Source organism: Aphelocoma coerulescens, chromosome 2 (assembly GCF_041296385.1).
Source record: "Aphelocoma coerulescens isolate FSJ_1873_10779 chromosome 2, UR_Acoe_1.0, whole genome shotgun sequence".
Classification (NCBI taxonomy): domain Eukaryota; kingdom Metazoa; phylum Chordata; class Aves; order Passeriformes; family Corvidae; genus Aphelocoma; species Aphelocoma coerulescens.
This window is the reverse complement of record NC_091015.1, coordinates 74,981,910-75,001,663: the sequence shown is the minus strand read 5'-3', so window position 1 is coordinate 75,001,663 and position 19,754 is coordinate 74,981,910. Positions and strand designations below refer to the sequence as shown.

The 19,754-nt window shown below is 44.0% G+C and overlaps 1 protein-coding gene across 2 annotated transcripts in view; it reads right to left on the bottom strand.

Annotated features, from left to right (window-relative positions):
- The window catches only part of GMPR (guanosine monophosphate reductase), a 49,767-nt gene extending 30,274 nt beyond the window's left edge, over positions 1–19,493 (bottom strand). The window contains exons 1-6 of one of the 2 annotated variants that reach the window (XM_069008060.1): positions 19,104–19,493; positions 14,993–15,112; positions 14,330–14,413; positions 12,549–12,722; positions 4,789–4,870; positions 2,325–2,431 (exon numbers count right to left, since the gene is read on the bottom strand). In XM_069008060.1, coding sequence (XP_068864161.1) covers positions 2,325–2,431; positions 4,789–4,870; positions 12,549–12,722; positions 14,330–14,413; positions 14,993–15,112; positions 19,104–19,190 — 654 coding nt within the window. In that variant the 5' untranslated portion in view covers positions 19,191–19,493. The remainder of the gene's footprint in view (positions 1–2,324; positions 2,432–4,788; positions 4,871–12,548; positions 12,723–14,329; positions 14,414–14,992; positions 15,113–19,103) is intronic. The other variant, XM_069008059.1, reaches the window with a different exon arrangement.
- Between the last annotated feature and the right edge of the window lie 261 nt (positions 19,494–19,754).

Below are 19,754 nucleotides of genomic sequence, written 5' to 3'. Positions count from 1 at the left end.
TCAGGGTTCAGTTGTGCTGTGTTCCCTGCAGTGCCTATACTGTGCTCAGCACCACCACTTCCTCATTCTGACAGCATCTTTTCCTTCATATGGAAGTTGTACCAGCATAACAAGAACAAGAAGCAATTTGATGAAGGTACTGGACAAGACAGAAGTGGATACAAGAAAGTGCCCCAAGGGACTAACCCATATCACACCATTAGCTATAACCTACACGAAGCTAGGTGGTAGGCTTCGAATCTTTTCATATGCTTCCTGCTACTTCCATATCAATATAACAAATGCCAGACACATTTTCTCCTGGGGAATTGACACAGACAGCTGTGGTAATACTCTGCCTGTAGGGATTTCTTTTGGCTCAGGTAGGGTGTGCCCCTTCTTCAATCCCCAGAAAGACAGCAGTGAGACATTTTGAGGGATGCCATGTATACTTGTCGCCACCAGACCCAATTCTATACTTAGAATTGCTGCCATATGGTGTTTTTCTGTCATGAGGACACCTCTCTTCCACGATATTCTTGCCAGAGCTCTGGCAACAACCATGCAGTCCAGCCTTTTCTTTCCCTAATAAATACACCAATACCCATCTGAATGCTCTAGAATTCAGGCATAATATCTTTACCCTTGCTTTACCCTTCTTAGATTGGGTGTCAGAGTTGAGCTGAAGTGATGTTAGAGACCCCAGCTGCAGCTGAAGATATTTCCCTTGGCCTAGATGTTGGTAGTAGAAAGGTATCAAATTGCCCTCCTATATTCCCCCATAATGTCTAGGGGGCTGATAGGTGTGGGATCACTGAAACCTGAGCAAGTCAAGAACTGATCCATTCCCAAAGCAGGAGAGGAGATACAATACAGAACCATCTAACTTTTCAGCAGTCTAAGTACACACTCCCTGTTTTCTTGTAAAATCAGGATAACAGCATTCTTCTGAGGGCTGCTAGCAGAAAATGATTATTGCAGAACTAAGATGGGTCTCTGAGCATCACTGCCAGGATGACACCTATACTTATCCAGCCTTCATAGTAACGAGTGAGGCTTTCATGCTCTATTGCACACATGTTCTACTGTCTGTTATAGACAGAAACATTTGCAATACTGCCCAAGTCATAAAAATCACAGACTGCTTTTCTTTTTTTCTGCAAAATTCATATAAAGGAGCCATGGAGAGGAGGGAATGCATATTCATTAACAATAAAGAGCAAGAGAGATCTGACTGTAACACGTGTTCCTACTCCATTACACTCCAAGAGACCCAATCAAACTCTTTGCCCATCACTTTGTTTTCCTCTCACCTCCTTCCTCAACAACACAACACAACACAACACAACACAACACAACACTCCTCCTTCCTCACATGGATACTAGTCCCAACTGGATCGAAGAAACCAGGGCCTTCCAATGATTTCACTTGGCAGTAGATCTAAAATCCAGTGTGTGATCTCTCCTATGGCAGCTGAGGGAGGCTGCTGGCTGTGAGCACAGCACACAGGTGAACCCTTGTGCCCTCCCCATGAGCAGCTGCCTCACACGCAGCCTGCAGAGGCTGTGCCAGCCTGACATGGCCAGGGCGTGCTGCCTGCCTATGTATGCCCAAGCATACAGGACCTTTGGGTGCTGCAGGCTGCACTCTAGCTCAGTCTGGGGCCATGCTTACCAATTTCTTTTCTCTGTGTGAGGTGAAGATGGTCTTGCTGATAGAGTGGAAACTGCCATTAGCACGCAATACAGACAGATGCTCTTTTTCCTCCACAGGCTTGTTATTTCCCCAGAGTTTGGTGAGAACATAAGTGGCTCACGTGCCAGCTGTGCTCAAAAGAGCCACCTCGAACACTCCTGCCCCTGCGCAGAGAGCTCTGTGACGATGCTGTCTGAATCAATCCAACTAGGGCACAGACGGGCTTGCATCATTTTACCTTGTACTCACCTCTACTGCCTGCCCGCCCCTCAGTCACACTCGCTGAGGAAAGCCATGTTTACATTCCACTCCTTTTTCAGAAGCCTTTCATAGGAATTACTGTTTGCTTCAATAGTGAAAACACAATCAAGCTTCCTATTCTGTTTACATAACAGCTTACTCCATTCAGGGAGCAAGAAGCAGATTTCCAAAGGCATTAACAGAAGTGAGGTGCCCACGTCTTTTCAATGCTAGAGAGAGTTGGTTTCTTTACATCTGGATCTCCACTGACTGTCCTAGGTGCTAATACAGGAGTCAGCTGAGATGACAGAAGGCCAGGCTTTAACATGCAGGGTACTAGACTGCTTGATTCTCCTATTCCACAACAATTTGCACAGTGGGAATCTGAGAGTGGATGATAGTTACTTACAGAGATGATATGTCCTTTCAAGCCATGTGCTGAGTCTGCACACTCAATAACAGCACTCAACTGGGGATAGCCCACCCCTGTCTTAATCCGAGTGGTACACACAGAACCTAGACAAGAGAATGAGAGGAATAAACATAGCCCATTAGGGTGACAGAAATGATACCAAAAAAAAGTGTTTCTATCAGCACTATTTTTCTCTCAAGAAGTCTCTAATGCCAATGGTAGCTTCTCAGAGATAAAACGAACACATAGGAACTTGAGTTTTTAAATGCTCTCACACAACTTCATGGGAGCTATAGCTGAGGAGACTAATGTCCTCCCTTTCTTCTCCAGGGCAAGTCCCAGTTTAGGTCTCATCAGTAATACTTCTCAGTGAGGGAATTACTGCATCACAAGAAAGCCAATCTGACTGAGATGCCTGGAAGGGACAACAGGACTAGAATCACAACCTGTGAGACTCAGCAGTAGCAGTTATTACCTGAACATTTCTTCTAATAAATATTTCTATCTCTTTTCTGCATGTTTAAAGAAGTAATTCTGTGGTAAAATCTAACTTTTTTTTTGGTAACAATTTTCCCATTATTTGTTTAATACTGAAGGCAGAAATATTTGCTTGACTGCAGTTTTGGGGAATATAAAAAAATCAGCACATAGCATTTAAAAAGCGAGATAAGTAATCATCTGAAAGCTGTATAGTGCAACACAAGGGAAATATGTAAACTATATCTAATAATTGAACTATATTATTTGTACACATACATTGTGCATGCATGTATGTATGCACATAAAAAATAAACATATATATATATATGTATATATATATATACATATATATATACAATAAAAATAAACATATATATATACACACACACACACACATACATAAACCAATTTAATTATAGTTCAACATAGCAACATGGCTATAGACCTTCTGGAATACCTTCTCTATTTTTTCCTCAAATTAAGAGTCAAAATGAGGATTGCTTTTTGCCAGTCTAGGTCCTATAATTTAGGACACAGATCTAAAAGGTCTGCACGATAACAAGAATTTCAAAACAGATTCTAAACCAAATGCAGTGAAATCTGGATCCTGTCACTCAGCTGATATCCAGGTATATTCAAGCTACCAGTAAAGCAAAAGTTACCAAAGATCCTTCAAAGAACTGACAAAGTGAAAACATTGAGAAGAATTCTTGCAAAATAGTAACAAAATTAGTTTTAATATAATTTTCACAGGGCTTGTACTTTATAGTGTATGTAATGCTTTATAATAAATCATTGCCATTTTCCACAGGATGGATCATTATCTGGAAAAGAACCTGAAGACCTGAGGGAGGAACATTTGTTACTTGAGGGTTTCCGTGGTCAATTTGTACAGATCTGTTCAGGAAGATCTTCAGGGAGGATGATACAGCATTTACTTGTATTTCCATGTTTGAGGCTACAAACTATAATTATTCTTCTTTTAAATCTGAATTTGCCTGTGATAATTACACTATGACATCTCTGTTATTTATTCTCCATGTATTTTGCAATGTTTATTGTTTGACATCTTCCTGGGCACAACTGCAATGTTTATTACATCATTTTCTCTGCTCCAGTTATCCATTCATGGACTGTAACTCATGCACTGCAGAGTAAACAATCTGCCTGCACTGCACTGGCTGATCACAGCTATACTGTCAGTGGCATTTGTGCTAGCCACTTTAAAATCTAGCCCACATATGGCGACTCCAGCTGCAGTCTAAGAAGAAAATAGCAAGAGAAGGAATATGTGAAGGAAGGCACAAGGAGAGAGGGGAGAAAAAAAGACCGATTATGGCAGTGTATGCCAGACAACAATATTAGGGAAGACAGGAAAAACACTGTAAGAAGTTTAGAGTTCTCTCATTTATCCATGGAAACGTTAGAGTGATAGATAGCATGTAAGTGCATTAATGTAAATTTTAGCTCCCAGGCAATAGTAACAGCTAGAGGCAAAGTTACCCATATTTTGCAATTACCGCCATTGCATCTGTGAGGACATTGACAAGGATAACCTCAGCTTCACAGAACACAAATCATAAAGCTATTCAGAAACCCATCTTTCCTTGACAGAAGTGGACACCTGAGCACAGTATCCTTTGAGCTTCAGCTTGGATGACTCATCCTCTTTTCAACAGGCTAGAAAAGTGCTCCCAAACACAACATGTTATCAGTGATAATGTCAGGAACTCAGGCAGCCCAGTGCTTCCAATAACAGGCATCTTCACCGACTGAAGGAGCAATATGCAACTCTGTGCACTATGAAACACTAGCAACCTGCCTGTGTATTTCTTAAATACTCTGTGTGCTAGGTCACTGGTACTTTATTGACCTGAGTGGATCTTGGCATTCTAACAGGCAAGAAAACAGCATTATACACTGGTTCCATCCGGACAACTCCTCCACCAGTGGTACCAAAAGCCACCCTTATTTGACTTACCTGGTCCAATACCCACTTTAATAATATCTGCTCCAGAAATAATAAGTTCTTCTACCATCTCTCCTGTCACCACATTGCCTGCCTAGACAAAAAGAACAATATCACATGTACAGGAGACTTCAAGACTACTGCAGTAATGATCATAATGTAAAGTCTTATCCAGAGCTTTTACAAGTTGAACTATACAGAGTATGGGAGAATATAGTTCACCATACTGTTCATTGCATGTGCCACCAAGATTAAACCAGTCATACAGGTACATTCTCAAGTCAAATGAATTTAGTCCAGTAAACCCTGATCCTTAGCATCCCATCAGGATATCTGCTTTGTCATCCATTCCCCTAATCCTCACCCAGAGGCTCTCAACCACATCATCCCTAACCATAAGGGCTATTCTTCTCTCTTATATACAGTGAACTCCTCCACCTCTCCTACCTAGAGACCTCCACGCCTTTTGCCTAACTCAACTTGCAGGAAGATGTTCAGATCTTGTTTAAAACTCTGGAAAATATCTTTTTCCTTTAGGATTCAGCATTTTGCCCACTGAAAGAGTAAGTAAGGTACTATTCTTCTAATTTTGTACATGGGTGCCAAAATTGGTATGTACATCCAGACTATATAAATCTGAGCACTCATACAATTTGGTTGTGGTGATACCAGTGGTTAAAAACAGGGGTTTGGTTCCCTCTGCATGACCATTGCAGAGATACAGAGAGCGTGCTGTTTAGGGTGACGTCTTCTTTGAAAGAAGTTCTGAACTGGTTTGTGTTCTTTACCATATTTTTCCTTGCACTTCAATAGCTCTTTTCCTCCTTTTGGCTACATTGTTATCTTTGTTGAAAGTGAAGGCAGCTCTCTCAGCCTTCGTCTTCCTTCTTCTAGAAATCTTCTTCTATTGGCTCTCCACAACCCTAATCAATTGCTTCATCTTTGTTTGCCTTCACAGAATTCCTTGAAGTCATACCAGACAGATGTTTCTTGAACCTGAGGAATGAGAACTATCCACAGTGGTACACGTGAGTTCTCACCAAGTCTTTGCACAACACTTGCCTTTTCTGACACACAAGAATGCATTTGCCTGGCTCACAGTCACCTTGTGATCTCCTCATGCCTCCAGGAACATTTACCTACTCCAAACTGTAGCAGAAACTTGTAGCACTTCCCCTGACATTGGGTTACCTGATACTAGAGTATGGTTTTTCACACGTGGTTTATTGAGGTAGGGGCTCTCTTCTGACACAGTCTCAGCGGGCATGGAATATGGGGGCCTGTAGTAACATACCATGAGATACAGATTTTTCTGGTCCATGGATGCTGTGAATGCCAGTGTGATGAAATTACTGATACTTTTAATAAAAGAAACTACAAACCAACCTTCTAGCATGCACTTGATAATTGGCTTGCAAAACTGGTGCAGTAACTGCAGAGAGCTGCTAGTCTATGTCTACTCAGTTAAAGAAACATTTTGATGCAAGCTCAGTGTGACAAGACAGGCCCTTGCGTGTGTCTAAATGCGGATCTGATGGATAAGCCATCAGTGTGAGTCTAGAGATTAATTCCCTTGCCAGGAGTGTCCACTGTCCAGATGACTTTTGGAGAAAAGACAGTCCTCAAAGAACAAAGATTTCAAATGACATTTGAATCCTATTCAAAGGAGATTTATGAGCTAAAACCTATCCTTTGAGTTACATTTGAAAACAAACTGTTAGCCAGTGCATTTTCAGACCATGCTTTCCTCTCTGCAAAGGGCTGCACAAGGCAAATGAACGCTGACTTAGCACATGCTGAACCGACTCACTATAGGCTGTACTAATTGCATTCCCATACTCTGGGGGAATATTGTACAGGAATGCAATCCTATAAATTGCACTCCACAATTTAAGAAGAACGTGAAGGTCTTTGAATGTGCCAGAAGAAGGTAGCAAAGTTGGTGATGGGCCTGAAAGGCAGGTATTGGGGGGAGCAGCCAAGGCACTGGGTTTGTCTAGCTTGGAGAGAAGGTGGCCAAGGGGTGACCTCATTGCTCACTACAGCTTCCTGAAGAGGGGAAGTGGAGAGGGAGGTGCTGAGTTCTCTCTGGGATCCAGTGACAGGATGCATATGAATGACTCAAAGCTGTGTCCCTCAGGGAGGTTCAGACCTGACAGAGGAATCAATTCTTAAGCGAGAGGCTGGACAAACCCTAGAACAGGCTTCCTAGAGAGGTGCCCAATGCCCTATGCCTCTCAGTGTTTAGTTTCTCATACCCTTCTCATAAACTGGAGTAACACTGTCTCACCTTCTGTCAGCAGGAATCTCCCCACACTCCCAAGACCTTTGATAAGAGATGAGAGGGATTTTGCTAGCTCCTTCAGTACTCTGGGACACTTACAAACCAATTTTATTTGTATTTCAGCTCTGTGGCTTGTCTCATGTGTACAGAATGCTCCTAACTAGAAAAACTGCACAAGATAAACCCCCAGTTTTCCAAATCACCTGTTTTGCACTAGTACCAAGATGGGCTATTAATTTGTGGAGATCTGAATTTAGATCTAGAGATGTTCAGAAAATCTCTTACATAATGATATTGCAGGACTTAGCAAGTGTTTGAAGCCATACTGATATGGGCAGAGGAGGAGGCAAATTCTAAAATCCTTACTTAGTATTTTCTTATCTTTTATTCAAACATAACTACTGCTGAAGTCAACAGAAGGGCACCCAGTGAATACTGGGCAAGGCCTGTTCTCCACTTACTGATTTCTGACTCCTATTTCACCATTTATTTATTTTTATTGAATTTTGCTTCCTCCTTTTATTAGCTTGAAACAGCTGACAAGCCACCACCTGAAGCACTTATAAAAACAATAATAATACAAAGCAGCAATTTGTGGTCTATGATACAGAACCACTTAACTTTGCTCAAAAGAACATGATATTGATTAAAAATAAAATAGAACAGTCAGGAAATAAAGAATATATAATCGGTGTAGTGTTTCAGCTAAGTGCTGCTTCCTTTCTGCTCAGTGGTAGTTTGTTATACTAAGTGCTGTACATTCCAAGGTGGGGTAATGGAGAGTGTGCCACTTAGGACATGAAGGAAGCAGTTTACCTCTGGAAGGCAGATGACCACCTGTGCTGTATGACACACACCACACTACAACTTGGTGAAATACTGGAATACATGCAAAAGATTCATAAAACAGGAACGAGCAGGTATTAAAATCAGTGGTTCCATGAGATTTGGGATCGAATATGTATTTAACTTAAACAGCAGTGTCTCCTTATTAGCAGAGCACAGAGGGCTGTCAAACTGTCTCTTCAGAAATGCTAACCAGACGTTTACTGTTAAGTTACTGCTAGAAAATGTTGGAACTGCATATGTTGATTCAAAATGCTCATCCTAGCAGGGAAAAGCACTTATGTCCCCAGCATACATTTTTTCCTGGAATGCATGTACACACATCAGTGATTTCTGTCTTTCTGAATCTGCAGATCCTTAACAAATTTTCAAGGAAGATATGGAGATCTACATAGCAGACTTCGACCTGCCAATGAGAGGCTTGCTTCTTTTTAGGTACCCTTTGCAGACCTCAGAGAGCACAAAAAAAAACACTATGAGAGAGGCACAGCTATCTGTATGTGAAGAGACCCCACTGTCACAGCAGAAGGAAAATCTGTTTTCTCACATCCAGCTGAACTCTGCCTTACTGAAACCAATGCTTTGTCTTATTACTGATACCAGTAGGACAGCTGAATAGAAGCAAAAGGGTTTTTGAAGTCCCCACTGGTATGGTAAAGCCAGAATACTTCAACTGAAAAAAAAAAAATCTGAAAAGGTCAATATAGAAGACTAAGACTACAGAAATGAAACCCTCTTAAAATTCACTTAAAAGAATGGAATGGAATTGGAACCTGCACAGTGAAGTCACTACAGAGAATACACGTTATAGTGTGTTTACACAAGTAGTCAGGGAACACAGCAATTAGTGCAAGTATTGTGATGTACCATCACTCAGCACAAGGTTTCATCTGAGCATCACCATGGGTCATACCAGCACTATCCAGGATGACTGAACTGTGGGTCAGTCTTGAGGAAAATCTTGGCCTCAGAAAAGTCAAAGGGAGCTTCCCTACTGACTTTAATGAGATCAGGATTTTACCTAACAGGATTATAAAGACTACGGCTTCTCTGACAGAGATACAAAATTAGTGAGCACAGTAGGGCAGTGCCTCTGAATTTCAGTCAGGCATTTGATACTGTGCCTCATGAAAGCCTGCTATAAATATCAACTCATACTGCCTAAGACAGGAACACTGCTGCACTGATTGAAAGCTGCTGGCAAATGGCAATGGATCGAGCTGGGGAGAAGTGTCTATGACAACAGTTCTCAAACTTTCTTCTTGTATCCTAGAGGAAAGCACAGTCTGTGCCTCCACATTATCAGGAAGACGGCCAAAGGACACTTCCCACCCACCAAAACAAGGGGTGCTTAACCATGAGATGGAGGGAGATGCCCTTTGCAAGGCTGAGCCATACCCAGTGGGTGTTTGCACTCAGTACTGTGCCTGACCTGAGATGGGCTCAGCAGTATCACCGTCTACTATCCTGGGATCCTGCCTGGCTCCTGTTCTGAGACCTCAGCCCTGGTGGACATGCCATGACTGCATTTACCCTGTGTTCCCGGGATGAACTGAGAGCATTCTGCATGGCTTTCTCTGACTCCTGCCTCCAGCTAAGGCCCAGAAAAGTTCTGCTACTGACTCCAAGGAAGAGCAACAGTTTCTGGCTCCTGCTGTTTCCCTCTGCTTCTGCTTTGCAGTTCTGCTTGTCTCCTTCTCTGGCCCACATTTGTGGCTGCTACAGTATCTCCAAGTGCGTTCCTGCCTCAGTTTTCTTCCTGCCACACTCCCTGCTTCCCCCCTCAGGGTTGCTCCTGTATCATGAACAGAGGAATTCTATGAAAAGAAAAATTCAGGATAAAAACTTGGCAGATCTTGCTGGCAAAGATAACTCAGCTTGCAAACAAACTTTCAGGGTGATGGAATAACCCTAACGTCTACAATTAAACTAATAAATAAGGACTCCTGTAATATAAAGGCTCTGATCCTCCATCATGAACATTGACTAAAGGTTTTCTTTAGCAAGCAAGCCCAATGGATGCACATAACGCTGTGCAACAGCAAAACACCCCAAAGGGTGATCCTCCTCAGGATCTTCCTGGTCCTGGGAGGCACTTGTGAGACACTCAGAAGACTTAAACACTCCTTCTTCCCCCATTCCCAACCTGATGAGTGATTTAAGACAAGTCATGTTGTATCTTTGTGCCTGTTTGTCTTCCCTACCCTTGGTGTTCCATGGAGAAACTGATCTTCTTTGTAAATGAATACAAAATGCAGGAGTAAAAAAACCTTGTGTCAGAACCCAGCAGAAGAAAATAAGGTAATGTGATTATAGAAGCAAGAGAAGCAAGTATTTAAAAAGACAAAAACATGCATTTGAAAGGCTGTTACACAAGAGACATCCTCCACCTACATGGGAGTATTGGCCACAGAGAGTACTACATTAACCACAGTTGCTTTGCACATCCCCTTTCAACCTCAGAGCTGAACCCATTACATGGCCCCTGGGAACACACATTCCCCGAGATCCACGGTTGGGTTACTGTCATGTATTGCACTGCAGCTGACTGTGGAATGAATAGTCATGCTGAGGAAAGCAAACAAGACAGCCTGCAAGGTCCTGGAGATCACTTTCAGCCATGAGAAAGCTTCTTTATTTTTATACCTCCTATTTAACTGCTAGCCCTTTTGTTTGAAAGCCACAACACCAGAGAACATATTGCAGGCATAGCACAAACACATCAAAGCAGCCAGAACAGGTAGCAGCAGGACATGTCTTCCAGATTACCATTAAAAGGAGCCTAGACCAGCTCCTGCATTTCAGCCAGGAACAGCTTCAAAAGGCCATTTTGGCACAGTGTGCGCTCACTTGGAAGCGGGGTAGAGGTGGGTGTCTCTAGTTGAATCAGACACCTTCAGGACTGAACAGACTCTGGAGGCTTTGGAAAACTGAAGGTTTTTGAACACCCCAAGTTTGTTAGCATGTTTTTAGGAATGGAAATTATCACTGTGCAGAGATGAAAAACATAAGCCGTATTAAGCCACATTCAGAGAAAGGAGCTACAACCAGAGAAGGTAACTGAACAGATCAGGGCTGTAAATGTGTTCAAGCAGGTGGTACAAGCACAAGTGCCTCCCAGGACAATGAGGCTTGAAGTAACAATAACCTTAGCCACAAAAGCAGAGATACCAGGAAGGCAGCTGAACAGTCATGGAAGGCGGATGAGACTGGCCTAAGAACCCTGGACTAAAATCTGGGCTTGATATCTGACTTTGACATTGACCTTCTCTGCCTTCTGGGCAATTCATCTTGGTTGAGTTCCCTCCTCACTCAGAAAAGTCAGCAATCTGTGGGGAGGTGGAGGAGGGCATGACACATAATTTTCTTTCCACTCCTGATAGAGATGATCTTTGGCTTTAACTATGTGATTTAAGCTCCCTCCCACAACTCTTCAAAGACAAAGACACTGGAGTAATCATGTCACTAGGGTCAATACTTCAGATCCAAAGCAAGGAAACAGCTTCTTCTCTCACTGCAGTGAACATGAAGCAGAAAGCTCAAAAGGTCCACATTTATAATTTCATAGTTCGAAAACCTCTCTCCAAAGCCATGGGAAGTATGACCATACCAAGATGGTTCCCATGTCTCCTGGTAGCTGTTGAAGAATGCCTATTCATCAGGCTATGATAACCCAGAATCCAACAAGCATTCCAGCCCACTTTAATTTTCCATCATTCAGAAGCAAGAACACTGCCTTCCTCCAGCATGGGAGAAAGGAATGCATCCTCCCCTGAGCTGCTTGAACATGTTATTCTCTATTGAACCAAGGCAGAATGTGCATTTAGGAACATTTTTACTTCACATTTACTTTACATGCATGAAGCTTTATCTCTGGCATGGAAAAGTAGGCGTTGCCTAAACACATGATTTTTTTGCTGCATTGGCTTGAAGAAAGGCTGGTAGCCTCATTATAGATCTGCTGCTTGTTTGAGGATTTCTGTTATTCTCATGGAAACAATTCAGACATTTCTTCAAGAGCCCTGGGAAAGCAGCAGTAGCACTCTGCTGCAGGGAGTTCCATGTCCATGCAAACATCCTACCCTTAGTGCACAAGGGCTGAAGGAAGCATGGAATTAGCACTCTGAGATGGGATAGTAACATCACAGAAAGCACCATGAAAAGCCCCAGCATTGACCATTTTGCTCCCTGATAATGCTGTCCTCAACAGCCCTCTCATTCTTATCATGGGCAAGGACCAGTGCATTGAGCTGTCTTTGAGAGATCTAACAGTCATTGACCTCAATTGGCCAGAAATGTTGGCACATTCCCACAGCAAACCTCTGCTTGGAATCACCAAAATAAACCCATACACGTAACGATTAGAGGTCTCATCTAGAGTGGGAAGGAGGACATGAGTAGGAAAAGAACTGGATCCACCCAGTCCTCCATGCCAACTTCAATCAAAAAGCTGTGTCAGAGCACACACTAAACATTCCCACAGAAATCATCAGCAATGGAAGATGGATAATGCCAAATTGTTTGTAAACATCCTTCCTTGCTTCCATTCTTTTTCTAGCTTCTGATGCCTACCAATCAATCTCTGGGTCCTGTTCCTGGACAGAATTCTCACACACACCCTCCACCCTTTCTACGCACTTACCATAATGGTGTGATGTGGGAAAAGGGCACGGACAGACTTCACAAACTCCACAAAATACTCTGAATAGCCGTTTGCCACATCCAGGCAGATGAATTTGATAGCTGGAATGGCCTCTAGAATCCTTGTTAACTTGTTCAAATCATCTTGTCCACTACCTGAGCTTGCTGCTACATGCTAAAAAAATAGAGAGAACAAAACAGAGTAGTAGGTTGCAAAAACTGACATAAACACACACACAATTTGTATGTCTTTCCCTGCATAGTCTTGGCAGGACTTGTGCTGGTAACTAGTGAAAAATCACACTATGTAATATGAAATAAATACCTTCCTGGGAAAATCAGTGTGCTATTTCTGTCTTGTTTAAATGATATAAAAGAGAGGGAAATTAGCATTTTAGCATTCATTCACAAGTGGACTGTCACAGGCAAATGTAATCACCTGAGATCAATCAAGGTTCAGCCATACTCATCTCAAACACAGATGAAGGCCTAACTTGGTATATTTCCAGCAAGTTAGAGTGGAAAACCTGGGGCACCGTCAGAGAGTAAAATTCAGGTCTTTAAGTTCACCAAGCACTCCTGTGATCTACAGAATCACAGAATAATTTTGTTTGGAAGGGTCCTCTGGCGATTTTGTAGTCCAATCCCCTTTCTCAAGCAGGGTCAGCTACCATTGAAAACAAGCAGATTGCTTCTTCATCTTCCCATAAGTTCTTTCCAAAAGAAAAATAGTTTCCACAGTTGTTGGCCTACAAAACCTCTGCAGAAATCCAAGGTCACAGTGCAAGCCAGTATTTAATCACTAGGAGGTCCTATTCCAGTCATTATGTACCACAAATAAGTTTGAAAGTGTTCAGACACAGGACACTCTGGGGACCACTTTCTACCCTATGGTGGCATGTAAGTAATCCTGACTGGCCTAAGTGCTAGGCTCACTTTCAGACAACTCTGTAATCAATAGCCTTGATAATATAATTCTAAAATGTGCCACAGGTAAAGATCCAATACAGCTGTGTGGTATTCTTTTCCATACAGAGAAAGATCAAAAACTGCACTGAACTTTGAGCAGAAGGGGAGATATCCAGGAACACTTACAGTGCCTCTCCTGGTACAGGGGCCTGCCAGAAGAAAAGAAGGAATCTGAATGTGGAAAAGTCAGAACTTAAGTCAATGTTTAAATTTACTAAATGTAATGAGGCTAGGACCCTGTGAACAAGTGGGGCAGCACAGCCAGGAATAGCTCAAAGTGAGCCTCTATTGCAGGAGAGTAAGTGGAAGACACACAAGCTCTGACAACTGCCAATGCTCATTCCTGCCTAGGCCCAGCACCTGGGCCACTCCATCCTGCAGACTCCAGATCCACCTGCACACCTGATGGCAAAGACTCTGCCCAGCACAAGGGTGTGCAGGGCCAGCCTGTGGTTGGGTTACTTGAAATTATTCACGTCTGTGCACTACCACAGCTCCCAACAGCAACAGAAGCACAGTGCTCACACCTACTCCCAAGTATTTCCTCCTTCTCTGTTCTGGATACTTCTTTGTTTCCATTCCAGGCATATATAAACTTCGCTTTTTTGCATTTTAACATAAACACTTTTGTAATGGACTCACATAGCTGTTGTTTTAAACCAGGACAAGCCACTTCTCTTGATGAATTTAAGAATAGCAAATATCTTCATTCCCCAAAACCTCACTTGACAACAGTATTCCCAAGAGACTCCCAGTGTATGTGAGTTCAGAAAAAAGCAATAAACCATAATAATTTACAGTAGAAAAATGTACCTCAAGGCATTCTGGGTGATTGGCAGCAAACAGTTTCCATTCTTCCAGAGAATAATGCTTGTGAATTGCAGTGAACATTGCATGCTAGCAAAAAACCAAGAGAACTGATATTAATGTCCACATTAGTAATTTTTCCCTCAGCTGCAAAACAAGACATTAGAAAATCCCCTTTTAAGTATAGGCTCATCCTGCTTGGAAGAAACAGTAGCAGCAAACAGCAGACCAGGCAATCGTAAACAGCTCTTCAAAAGGCTGGCATACTTAGCCAACCTTTCAGGACCAGGTTTATGATATGTTCCATTAAGCCACTGTCAGTATTTTGAATGTGATGGAGCCTCATTAACGTAGAAACTGCGGCAGCTTTATCCCATAACCTTTCAAAACCTGTCAGCTAATATTTCTTTTCTGGCAGGGAGCACAAAGGGACCTCAAAAACTAAGCTCTAGAAGCTCCACCTGAAGCTGAACTACACCCAAGATGGAAGCTTCCCAGTATGGAAGCATCTCCACTGAAACTTGCTTATATCAGGAGCCCTGTTTTTGTTCTGGAGTTTTAAACTCATGTTCCCCTGTTCTCCAACAGACTTAGATAAAAATTAACAAAGGCTGCTCACTGTCACCCAGCAGCTTCCCAACTGTTGTAGAAATGAGAGTCGAGACTTACTTTTGCCATAACCACAGCCATTTCAAACGTCCCCACAGTGTCCATGTTTGCCACTATAATGGGAATTCCTGTGTATGTCTGCTTGGAGTTACGGAAGGTGAAGGTGCGCGTGAGGTCGACCTGCAATGAACAGACACATTCTTTTAAGTAACCGATTGTAATCGAACACAAGTTTTTGCCGCAGATTTCAGATACAGCACGTTTAGACAGAGCTTCTTGATTTTCCTCACATTTCCTGTTCCTTTTGTTCCACTATTACATCATTAATTTTTTTTTACAACTTCTGCCTTCCAAACAAGAAAAAAAATTTAAAAGAATGTTTTCTGCATTAAATAGAGCTCTTACTTAAGAAAAAGAATCAAAATAAAATTTGAAAAAGGAGAAAGAACAAAGCAGAAGAACTTGGAAAGAAATGACAATGAGGACCCTGGGTTATTGCATACAGAAGTAATCTCAGCTGTTTGTATGGCTGCCTGAGAAACTCAAGTTTAAGTCCTAACTCCACAGAAGGCAGAATTGCAACTTGCTCCATCTCCAGGGCTTAGAGGACTTCGTCTCTATTTAGGGTAAATGACAATATAATAAAGTATGCTCTTTTGGTCATGGTTACCGGCACTCTCGCCATACACTATGAACAATCATACATTGGCTCGCTAAACCAAGAAGCTGCTAGTTTCTAAGTTAATGTCTTAAAACTGTATCTGCCTTCACCTTCAAAGTTATTTCTTCTTCAGCACCTTCAAATGATCATGGTAACATCAGGCATTTTTTTTCCTTACATCTGCAAGAGGTATTATCAAATTAGATCGGTTCCCACTGGCCTACCTAGCATCTTCCTACCTAGGAGAAAAAAGCTCAAAAGGAGAAAAAAAAGAAATGCACAACTGTAAGATGTTAGTTTAGTCTCTAGCCACAACGAAGGCTCCTTCACTTTTCATTAATCCTCACTGCAACTTTAACCCAGTAACATTTGGAGACCTGAACTAAACTGAAATCCATCACCAAAAAGAAAGCAACAGAAAAAATATAGGATTTTTTACTCTTTATTTAAAACACACTTTGAGCACTGCCAAATTGCAGGCTAGGTTCTGATTAATATTGTGAGGGATTTATTACTGGTTTGTATAAGAGAAAGAACTTTGTGCCTCAATGATAAACTGTGAATCAGATTCTCATATAAGCTCATAAGTGAAGGGTCACTTTAGTGAACAATCTAAGATATATCTTAATGGAGACTCTCCTTTCTCCCATTTACTATCAGAGGTCTAATTCTCCAGCCATCATGGATGACAAACCAGTCTTACAGGAAATTTAGTTGCAGCTAACATTAGAAAATAATACAAAGAAGATAGGTATGAAACAAGTATGAAAGTTTAATTTACTTTACTCCCTCTTAATACGATGTATTAACTAGAACCATGGAGGAGGGGGAGGAAACAAGAGTATCTCACAACCAGTTCCACACAGATACCAGCACCAGAACCACTGCCTTACAGTTTTACAAAGGAAAAACATCTCTTTCAAAGGAACTTCAGAAAGGAGACGAGCTGTGTTTCAGAAAAGACATCAAAATATTCCAAAATAGACACTCACAAGACAGGGCAAGAACTTGCCTTGTAATTTTTTTAGTCCTTCACACCTTTAGCGTCTCCAATATCCCACAGCAGTAAGACAAATTATATGTTGCATAAAAACTACAACCTTTGCCCAGTAATTACATTCAGTGCTTCTTCTTGTTTTATGAGAGACAATTAACAACCGGTGCTCAGTTTCACCTTTTCCATTCCAATCCTCATTTCATGGACTTTTAGCATATCCTCCACAGCTGCCTCTTCTCCATATCAAATTATCCTAGTATGTTTAGGTTTTTCCTCATGTGGAAATCAGTCAACACTGCTGATCATGCTGGCTGCCATTCTCTCTACCTATTTTAGCAATTTGTGCTGTTCTTGTGGACTTATTTAAATTTACAAAATTTAAATTAACGACTTCCTACAGGACACTTGTCTGGTGAACTTGTAATGGACAGAGTGCATGAGTAAGCCCAGCCAAGGCAAGAACAGGCTATGTGAGTACCAAGACCTCACAGACAGATAATGTTGCTCCCACTCTCATCCTTGCTCTAACAAATTTTGATATTTGAATTCAAGCATCACATTTTTCTGATCTCTTTCCAAAAGGAGAAAGCAACCATGGAAAACAAAGACAGAGCAAGGAATCAGAAACAAATATCAACATAGCAAACCTACAAGAAGATCTGCAAACATCCCAAACTGTCTCTCTAGGAAGCTGACTTAACTCTAGTCACTGCATAAAAAGCTATCCTTGCGCAAAACGAGGCATTCACACCAGAGAAGCAGATGCTTGCTGATACAAGCTTCAAAGCAGCAGCTTGCTGGGTAACAGGCACTGTAGTATGCTGCCTCTGTTCCTCTGCCAGAACTATTTATTTATATTCTTGTTTTGAAGCAGACTGGGGCTGTCCATTTCAGATCTGGCTCTCACAGACTCTGTTTATCCCTGTTGCCACAGCCTCAGTGATGGTGTCCAATTTCTTAACCTTCATCGGTTTTCACTGACCCCCTCACGACACGCACTTTTTCTCATCTGCAACGTTTTAACAGTTCATCACAGCTACCCGTCACAACCCTGCCATATCAGCTCATGTTCCTCCTATCGTTTTCCCTTCCCAGCAGCCCTTCTTTCCACAGCCTGCACGCTGCTAAATATACAAAACACTGCACTTGAAGGAGCCATGTGCCTGCCACTCACTCGGTGGAGCACAGCTCCACCTGTTTGCCAGGCCGGCACAGTGAATTTTAAGGAGAGATCCACAGGTCCCCAAGCAAATGGCTCAAAAGTGCCCACAGGCTCTATGTGCAGCAGTGGTATACGATGAGGAGTTACTTGGCTGGGACACTGTTCATCGTAAATTAAAAATTACTTGCCAGAAATCAACTTTCTACTGAGAGGGCCTCTCTGATCTTACACCTCATGATGGCACAGTTGTTCGTTGTTACCCTCAAAATCCCTGGCCATAGGCACATAGTAAACACAGCCTCCCTGCTTCCCTTTCCCTTTCTACCTCAGTCTCTCTAAGAACTCCACGTCCCCTGGAGAAAGCCTTAATCCTCTTTTCATCCCCCAATACAACATAATTCCTTCTTTAGTCAAACTAAATCCTTTGTTAACCTTGGGGTTATGTGGGGTAAACGAGAAGGCACCTTCGATCCTGAAGCAGCCATCTTTTTTTGTGGCGGCAATCGATTCTCATGGGATTGATTTCCTGGGGTCTTTCCCTATCCCTGATGAGAGAGAACTACAGCACTGTTCCGGCTAACAGTGGCCCTGGGCCAGCAGGGACACAGAGCCCCAGGGGGACCCCAGTGCTCCACACACGCAGGTCACAAGGGGGTTAAACCCAAGCGAGGGTGAAACGCACCCATCGCCCCAGGTTTGATGGGATTTCCCTTAGTACTCCCCATGATAGGGTTCCAGCCCGGCGCACCCTGCGCACTGGGAAACGCTCCCCAGCGTCTTCGCGGGGCTTGTTTTGCAATTATTTTTTTAAAGAGCACATCAGCTCCTCGGTATCAGCACCGCCCACAGCCCCCGAAGCTGAGGGCAATGCTGCCTGTCAGGTGGCATCACCGGCTTCTGCCGGCCCAAGCTGCGGGGCGGGTAACCGGACACCCCAGTCCTGCAGCGCTGCCGCTTCGCCGCCGACGCCCCCTCCGAAACCGGAGGTCAGCCCCCGCTCAGCGCCGCAGAGGCACCTGTTAGGAGCAAGCAATCCCCCACTGCCCCCCTTACATTTTAGCTTGAGGAGCGAGGAAGGCCAGCGCGGCACCGGCTTGCGGCACCCGCCGCCCCCCGCTCCACAGGGGCCGCGAGGGGACACGCCACCGGCTCCGCAACCCCGGCCACGTCCTGCCCTCCTGGCAGCAGCGGCATCCCCCCGCCACGCAAAGGGCGTCCCCATCGGGGAGGGCATTGCTGCTATAGACCGGGAAACAAAAATAAAGCAGAGGAGGAAGGCGGGTTAAGGAAGTTAAGCGTTGGGAGGGAGGGGGGGCGGGGGGGGAAGCATGCTGGGTTTGGATATCCCCACCTCTGATCTGCTTTTGAGGCTGCTCCTTTTAGGTCTGACCAGGACATCTTTAAAGTCCAGTTTGAGGTCTGCGTCTACCCGGGGCATCTCGCTGGGGTGTCGGGGTGCGGGGGCCGGGGCTGTCCTGGCGGCGGCAGTGGCGGCCCTGCTGTGCTGGCTGCACCGCCCCGCCCGCAGAGCTGAGCCGAGCCGAGCCAAGCCGCGCCGGCCAAAGCCCGCCGGCCGCGCACCGAGCGTATTTATAGGGCGCGGGCACCGGGCCCCATCGCTTTATTAGGCGAGGGCTGTTTTTAGCCAAGCAGCCGGCCGGGGCCGGCCCCTGCCCCTTCCCCCGCCGCAGCTACCCCCGCCTCTCCGCCGGGCAGCGTGCGGTGAGGGGCAGACGGGGACGCGTCGCCCGCCCGCAACCGCCCCGTGCGGGGCGAGGCACCGGCGGCACCGCGGCGGCCTTAAGGGCAAAGCAAGGGCAGAGGAAATGGCGCCTCCATGTGACCGAGCGGGCCCCGGCGCCGCCGGTACCGGGTGCGGAGCCCGGCCGTGCTGGGTGCCTGCTGCAGGGCTGAACGAACATCGTGGCCTCCCTCTACCTTCCACCGAACCGGGCGGGGGCTGGCGGCGCTCTCCAACGCTGTTAGGGCTGCTGCAGCACGG